Raw genomic sequence first — 8,930 nt, forward strand, 5'->3', positions numbered from 1 at the left:
TAAGTGAAAATAAATTACATTTAGTGTAAAATTTCTATTTATTTGCCGAGTTTAACGTAATGGAAAGAAATAAAACGGTGAATGTGAAATGTGAACTTGGGCACAGGCCACATTTTATATTTATTTACTTTTAATTCAGCAAATAAGACGGAAGTGTGCTTTAAAGTGTGCCCACTCTAGACGATGCAGATCTTAGAAGATCGACAAAAGCTGTTTGAACCGGTCGGCCAGACTTCTGCATGCGCCCAAACTTTCGCATTTCTCTCACTCAAAATAAGTGGAAAGCATTGCCCATCTACTTCGTCCAGCAGGACGGCCGGTCTGATAAGGTTAATGCTGAAGCAGTTCTCTGGAGTCCTGCAAGCCTGCAACCCTAAATGCCACTCCAAAGTGAGATTTATATTGTGACGCTATATGATTTGATGGAAGCTATTCCTAAGCCTATTACTGTGTAGGCCTTAACGACTTTCTCCTACCGCTCTACTGCAGCAGCATTCCACTTTGACTCCTGCCTTATATTGCAATACATTGCTACTGGACTCGGCCAAGAAATCCGTATATGCAGTCGATGCTGATGTAGCGTTTGGGAATTATATTAGTGCTATTGTAGTGATTATTTTAGAGCAGATTGACTGATATAATCACACTGTCATGTCTGTAATTCCAGTCCAGACAGTTGAAATACGAGCGCACGCTGTTAACAGGCCTTGCCATAATTCAGATTCCCTCACAAACAAGCCAAAGGCCGAGCGTGATTAATGGCCGCGCTGGCTTTTAGGAGCTGTCATAAAGAGTCACATCTCATTTATTTACTGCTTATGTTGCCTTTGTAAAACATCGCTCCAGCGCAAAGTTGTTCAAAGTGTCTGACAGAAACCGGCATCTCCGAGTTTGTGATTTCTGTCTGAGAAGTTGCCTCAAGCTCCATGAGTGTGATTTTCAACCTTGTGATGGCATGTTTTGTTAATGTGAATGGCACCAGGCCTGGGAGTCGAGGCGAGTCAGTTGCTAGTATACATATAAAAAAGCAGTCGTGAAATTTCCTCACTACTAAATATTCCACAGTCAACTGTCAGTGGGATTATAACAAAGTGGAAGCGATTGGGAACGACAGCAGCTCAGCCACGAAGTGGTCGGCAGCCAGTGACGGAGTGGGGTCAGCGGATGCTGAGGGGTTTGGTGTTTGGGGGGATCATGGTGTGGGGTTGTTTTTCAGGAGTTGGGCTCGGCCCCTTAGTTCCAGTGAAAGGAACTCTTAAAGCTTCAGCACGAAGAGATTTTGGACAATTTCATGCTCCCAACTTTGTGGGAACAGTTTGGGGACGGCCCCTTCCTGTTCCAACATGACTGCACACCAGTGCACAAAGCAGGTCCATAAAGACACGGATGAGCCAGTTTGGTGTGGAAGAACTTGACTGGCCTGCACAGAGTCCTGACCTCAACCCCATAGAACACCTTTGGGATGAATTAGAGTGGAGACTGTGAGCCAGGCCTTCTCGTCCAACATCAGTGTCTGACCTCACAAATGTGCTTCTGGAAGAACGGTCAAAAATTCCCATAAACACTCCTAACCCTTGTGGAAAGCCTTCCCAGAAGAGCTGAAGCCGTTATAGCTGCAAAGGGTGGGCCGACATCACATTAAACCCTATGGATTAAGAATGGGACGTCACTCAAGTTGATATGCGTGTGAAGCCAGACGAGCGAATACTTTTGGCAGTATAGTGTATTTTTGTGCCTAATACATTTTCATTGCCAAGCTTTTTTTTGTGGTTTTCTTTTCCTTTTTGCATTTAATTTTCTAGTGAATTGAGTGTTCAGAGAGGAAGTGGGTGCATCACATATTTGTCATCTTGAGCCACGGACTTTAAATTACTTCAAATCACGGCTGATGAAATTTCCAGTGCTGCAGTTGCAGGATTTCAGCTATGTATAGTTGATTAGCATTAATTAGCCTTTCAGATTAGCAGTCATGCCAACTTGTTAATGTGTTTACAGTTCCAGCCTTAGTTGATTTATGAATTATAAATCAGGTAATTATGGCCGGTTCCGATGTGTTTTGAAGGGAACGTATAGTTCAGTAAACCGCTGACGGTAGCTGGTTACGCTGGTTTCGTTTTGTCTGTTTTGTGACGGAACAGAAAATCACGTTCGATTGAACTGCCAAGCATTTTGTTCGTTTAGTTTCCTCGGAAAGAAGAGACCCCCGTTTGCTCTCCTGTTTCCTATTAGCTCACGCTTCAGAAGTTCACATGTTTGCGAGTTCAAGTCAGGGAATTTTGGAGGTGGAGACGCCCTGTTTTTTGCCTGGGTGTCATCAGCCGGCCTCAGTTTTTAAGAGACTGCTGGAAGAGACGATGCAGTTTATCCACGGAACGTGTGAAGTGGTTCACCTGTCTGCAACACATTACTACCAAGTGTTCAGTGCCATCCATCAGATTTGGAAACTTAGAATTAAGAACCATTTGTCACTGTTTTGCACACTGTGGAATTAGACCTTATTTACCCCGTCCGTGCACACTAGTGAACTAGTGAACACACACACACTAGGGGGCAGTGAGCACACTTGCCCAGAGCGGTGGGCAGCCCTATCCACACTGCCCGGGGAGCAATTAGAGGTTAGGTGTCTTGCTCAAGGGCACTTCAGTCATGGACTGTCAGCCAAGGGAATCAAACCAGCAACCTTCTGGTCACAGGGCTGGTTCCCGGACCATTTAGGTACCACACAGAGTACATTTAGGAACAGTCAGTGAGCAAAACAGTAGGCAGAACATCATAGTTATGCAAGGCTGTCAAATTTGGTTGAGAAAAACTGCCTAAAGCTTGTTCCCAGTGCAACAGAATACTTTAGAATTACTAGTAGATGTAACATGACAGTAAAAAATCTAGGTTACATGTTGAGATACAGCAATACGAGGAGGACAAGCCACGAAAACATGTCTGAAACACACTTTAGTGCGAGAAGGTGACTGTTCAGAGGTGACAAAAGACAGAAATGAGGCCCCCAAATGCACTTATTTTAGTTAATGGGCTCCTGAGGAGAGCACTCCTAAAATCTTCTTTTAAATCTAGTCGATTTATCGAATGTTTCTAGGATTTCTAGGAAAAATTCTGGTTCCATTGACTTACATTAAAAGTAAAGTAGGTTTTTTCCTTCTCCTTTAAAGTTACCATTTTAGAGATACGAGGTTTTGTTCCAACAGCAGTTATATGTAAATGATTGGCTGCCTTGTTTCGTACCTCATTAAAAAACATTTTAAAAACATTAAGAAACATTTAGAATTTTAGTGTAAATGGGCGGGACTGAACTGCTGTAGGCTGAATGCGCGAATATATGGAAACGGAAATGTTTTGGTTTTTCATGATATTACGGAAGCAGTGAATTTAAATGGGCTGTTTTTTGCCGTTCATTTTCCACAACCAGACTGTATGGAATGGAGAGTAAATAGTATGTATACATTCTACATTTAATATTTTTTATTTAAAAAAAGGCAAGGAATTTTCTCTCCACTGTATGAGCCCTTAACTTGCTTCTAGACATGTTCATTTAGTATAATTTAGCTATGAAACAAGCAAAATTATTTGCCATTATGGCGAGAATATCACTTAAGAAAACTGCTAAAATAATAAAAATATAAAATTATTATTATTAATTAAAAACCAATGGCTGACAATAAATGCTTTACTTTGAATGCAAGTCAATAGAGCCAGAATTTCAAGCTATTTTGGGTCATTTGTTTTAGTCCATTCATCATGAAATTTACACACAAATTCCGTCAAAAACTGAAAAACGTCAAAAATGGACATACGAGGTTTTCTTGCGACAGCAGTGATTTTATATATATAAAGTAGTACATATGTACATAGAAGAAATAAAATTACAGTTTGCACAATGCTAATTGGTGTACTTAAGCTTCCATTGCTTGATACCCACGTCTGCCTCGTATCTCTGGTGCATATTCCTCCATATCAGTCGTGTTCTCCCAGTGTTTTCGCTGACATCTGATCTGATCTGTGTTTGTCTCCACAGCTCCATGTGGAAGCAGGTCGACGGGGTCGGAGGGCACAGTGTTGTCACCCAATTACCCCCGCAACTACACCAAAGGACAAACTTGCATCTACGAGATCGCTGTGCCAGGAGAATTCGGTGAGTACCCAGGGCTGAACCACGGGCAGATAAGCAAATGTGTGGCGCAAACGCAGTGGAGAAGACACGACCATCACTCACATGAACGGATCGTGTGGGTTAGAGAGTGCATTCTATTTCACACTCTGGAGAACTCACATTTACTGGTATCAAATGAAGCCTCTTAGTGGCCAATGAAAAAAAGTGCAAAAAAACACAAAATTGAAAAACTCCAAGCCATTTAAGTTTGGAGCTAGTTTTTTTTTTTTTATGTTTGTTTGTGCCGAAACAACAATGGGGGCACTCCTTCAAGCTCACTGTGCTCTTCATATCCTCTTGTGTAACTGATTCAATGTTTTACATAATCAGCTTCTGCAGCCTCCACTGCTTTTGACTGAGCACTATTTACATAGCAACTTGGTATATTTACATTCTGCAGGGTACAGAAGCTTTGGTGCATTAAAGAAACAAGGTAAAGACCTGTCTAGTATTTTTAGGGTAAAATCAGCTTTTCTTCTTGATGCTTGAAACAGTATCTGCTGTGCATTTTTATTGCTGTTATAAGTTCTGTTCTTGACTTTGTATTCTGCGCACTTCCAAGTTGCCTTCAAAGTTCCTCATAAACCCTGGGCAACAAATTGCACCCATTTTTCATGTTATGTTCTTACAGCAGCTTGGCGTAACCAGCCTCTGTTTGCTGACCCACAGCCGAGGGGCAGCGTGATTGTAACAGCAGATTTCCAGGACAAGGCCTGAATTTGTTCATGTTTTTCTCAAGGCTGTAACTGATATGAGCACTGGAACTGCTAAGCTGTGATTATCTTCACTTTGAGAGATCAGGGCTTTTTAAATATCATGTCATTAAGTTGGTTTGAGGATGGTTTTCGTACAGCTTTCATTCTTCCTCATAGGAAATAAATGGTGGAATGAGAGAATTCAAATTTAAATGCCACATATAAATCACAAAGGATATACACACACATACAAGCACACATATAATCACACATGCATTAGCAATCACCTGGGATGCTGTAGCAATGGCCTAGTAACACCTTAGCAATCACCTGGGATACCGTGGCAATGGCCTAGTAACACCTTAGCAATCACCTGGAATACCGTGGCAATGGCCTAGTAACACCTTAGCAATCACCTGGGATACCGTGGCAATGGCCTAGTAACACCTTAGCAATCACCTGGGATACCGTGGCAATGGCCTAGTAACACCTTAGCAATCACCTGGGATACCGTGGCAATGGCCTAGTAACACCTTAGCAATCACCTGGGATAACGTGGCAATGGCCTAGTAACACCTTAGCAATCACCTGGGATAACGTGGCAATGGCCTAGTAACACCTTAGCAATCACCTGGGATAACGTGACAATGGCCTAGTAACACCTTAGCAATCACCTGGAATACCGTGGCAAAGGCCTAGTAACACCTTAGCAATCACCTGGGATACTGTGGCAAAGGCCTAGTAACACCTTAGCAATCACCTGGAATGCTGTGGCAATAGCCTAGTAACACCTTAGCAATCACCTGGGATACCATGGCAAAGGCCTAGTAACACCTTAGCAATCACCTGGAATGCTGTGGCAATAGCCTAGTAACACCTTAGCAATCACCTGGGATATCATGGCAATGGCCTAGTAACACCTAAGCAATCACCTGGGATACCGTGGCAAAGGCCTAGTAACACCTTAGCAATCACCTGGGATACCGTGGTAAAGGCCTAGTAACACCTTAGCAATCACCTGGGATACCGTGGCAATAGCCTAGTAACACCTTAGCAATCACCTGGGATACCGTGGCAATAGCCTAGTAACACCTAAGCAATCACCTGGGATACCGTGGCAAAGGCCTAGTAACACCTTAGCAATCACCTGGGATACCGTGGCAATAGCCTAGTAACACCTTAGCAATCACCTGGGATACCGTGGCAATAGCCTAGTAACACCTTAGCAATCACCTGGGATACCGTGGCAATAGCCTAGTAACACCTTAGCAATCACCTGGGATACCGTGGCAATGGTATAGTAACACATTAACAATGACTTTGGATACCGTGGCAATGGCCTAGTAACACCTAAGCAATCACCTGGGATACCGTGGCAAAGGCATAGTAACACCTAAGCAATCACCTGGCAATCAGGTCAGTAACTTCACACTTTTGTGTGGTTATTTTTTGTCATAACACCGTGAACGTCCACCAGCCGCACATTTCACTGCAGGGTTTAATAAAGAAGCATTCGCTTTATAACGGCGTTTTCCCACCACACCTTCAGAAACAAGAACTGACCCAAACCTGAACCAAGTCAACTGACCGTTCATATTCTAGTTCATTTCAAACCTGCAGAGCAACTTATAATGACCACAACTAATGATGTAGTCTTTTGATCAGACTAAAGCGTCTAATTTAGCGAATTAACTGCTGTTCTGTAGGTGCAATCACAGAATCAGAGTCATGTAGAATTAAACAAAGCTCATATTTTCATCTGGCAAGGTTGAAAATATAAGCATAAACACTGTGGAGGGTAGCATAAATGCTAATAGTGTTAGCTTCTTAAGTACCTTATGTCACCTTATGTCGAACTCTGTACAAAGCAGTAATTCTAAAAATAATAATCAACACATCATCTTAGTTTATATGCTGGTGCTCTTATTGGTCAGGGCAGTTTTTGGCAACTTTATAGAGAGAGAAAGAGACAGAGATAAAAATAGAGAGAGAGAGAGAGAGAGAGAGAGAGAGAGAGAGAAGGAGAGGTACAGGAAGAGAGAGAAAGAGTGACAGACAGAAAGAGAGAGAGACAGACAGATTGATAGAGAGAAATATAGAGAGAGACACAGAGATTGATAGAGAGAAATAGAGAGAGAGAGAGAGAAATAGAGAGCGAGAGAGAGAGAGAGAGAGAGAGACAGACAGATTGATAGAGAGAGATAGAGAGAGAGACAGAGATTGATAGAGAGAAATATAGAGAGAGAGGTAGATAGAAATAGAGAGAGACAGAGAGAGAGAGAGAGAGAGAGAGACAGACAGATTGATAGAGAGAGATAGAGAGAGAGACACAGAGATTGATAGAGAGAAATAGAGAGAGATCGAGAGAGGGAGACATAGAAATAGAGAGAGACAGAGATAGATATGATATAGAGAGATAGAGAGAAATAGAGAGAGAGAGAGACAGATTGATAGAGAGAGATATAGAGAGAGACAGAGATTGATAGAGAGAAATATAGAGAGAGAGGTAGATAGAAATAGAGAGAGACAGAGAGAGATATATATATAGAGAGAGAGAGAAATAGATAGAGATGGAGGTAGAGGTAGATAGAGAGAGGGATCGAGAGAGGGAGAGATAGAAATAGAGATAGATATAGAGAGAGACAGAGATAGATATAGAGAGATCGAGAGAGAGACACAGAGATTGATAGAGAGAAATAGAGAGAGAGGTAGATAGAAATGAAGAGAGACAGAGATAGATAGAGAGAGAGAGAGAGGGAGAGGGAGAGATAGAAATAGAGAGAGAGGGAGAGGGAGAGATAGAAATAGAGAGAGAAATAGAGAGAGAGGGAGAGGGAGAGATAGAAATAGAGAGAGAAATAGAGAGAGATCGAGAGAGGAAGAGAGAACTAGAGAGAGATCGAGAGACAGATTGATAGAGAGAGATAGAGAGAGAGAGAGAGACAGAAATGGAGAGAGAGAGACAGAGAGAGAGACAGAGAGAAATAGAGAGACAGAGATAGAAATTGAGAGACAGAGAGAGATATAGATGGGGAGAGAGAGAGACAGAGACAGAGATAGAAATGGAGAGAGATAGATAGAGAGATAGGTAGAGAGGGAGAGAGAGAATTTTATTGATCCCGGAGGGGAATTGCAGGGTTATCTTCATCTAGAAAAGTAAAGAATTTGCTGAATAGTCTTGAGCTTCAGCCACACGTTAAACATCCTCAGTATCCCTCAGTGTGTTTTAATGCAGCTTGCAGCTCTGCCTGCTTTAGAAGGCTGGGAAACAGGAAAAACATACTTGGGTCCATTGGACATTTCAGCCTCAAACACAAAGATTTTACCGTTATTGCAGATGTTTTGTCTGTTCTGGAGTAGCCAACCCTTATTGTATTACAGACGTTCTGATTCGGTCTATAGGATATTACAATCCCAGCCGCTAAGACGTCGTTAAAATCTCTTTTTTTGGTTTTTATTCTTACACGTATTGTTAGGATGCCTCCTAGTGCAGTCCCCACGAGGCTTGGCCTAAGAACTATTAGGAAGTTCAGTGACTGTGTATGAACTCTGGAGCCTTGCAATCTCAGATAAACCAGATAAATCAGGCCGTGCATTTTCAGAGCTCTCTGAATTTGATTTCTGTTCATCATCTACCCAAGGCCCTCCAGAAGGACTGCTTTATTGTCAAAATAAAAGCAAATACCCTGCCCAGATAAAGCCAAAGGAAGTGAAGGGCACAAACCAGGCCGCATTTGATCGAGTTGTTTAAGAGCATCCTTGGATATCGTTTCATCTGGGCTGCTCCACTGTCATGAAGTCAGTAGGCTGTACTTCCCTTGAGTTCATCATTCTGTTCATCATTCAGCCTCAGCACAATCTCTTTGCCCCATGGTGTGATTTTTCCTGTTATGAATTGCTGCAGCAGTGAGGGACTGCTTTTAAAACCCTGTCCCTGCAGTAAAAAGCCGAAGCTTCAGTAGCCAATGCTTTATCTGTCGCTAATTACTTGCAACAAGGCTTTGGGTTGCTCATTTTTTAAATGCACACTGTACTTCACTTTAAGTAACTATCTTGAACTCTAAATGAACGAG

At 42.2% G+C, this 8,930-nt stretch overlaps 1 protein-coding gene across 3 annotated transcripts in view; it reads left to right on the top strand.

Moving 5' to 3' along the window:
- Positions 1–8,930, top strand: part of csmd3a (CUB and Sushi multiple domains 3a) — a 534,059-nt gene that overhangs the window by 303,775 nt on the left and 221,354 nt on the right. For all 3 annotated transcript variants that reach the window (XM_037534188.1, XM_037534189.1, XM_037534190.1), the window contains exon 31: positions 4,028–4,144. In XM_037534188.1, coding sequence (XP_037390085.1) covers positions 4,028–4,144 — 117 coding nt within the window. The remainder of the gene's footprint in view (positions 1–4,027; positions 4,145–8,930) is intronic.

This window comes from Pygocentrus nattereri, chromosome 24 (assembly GCF_015220715.1).
Source record: "Pygocentrus nattereri isolate fPygNat1 chromosome 24, fPygNat1.pri, whole genome shotgun sequence".
In the NCBI taxonomy this organism is placed as follows: Eukaryota; Metazoa; Chordata; class Actinopteri; order Characiformes; family Serrasalmidae; genus Pygocentrus; species Pygocentrus nattereri.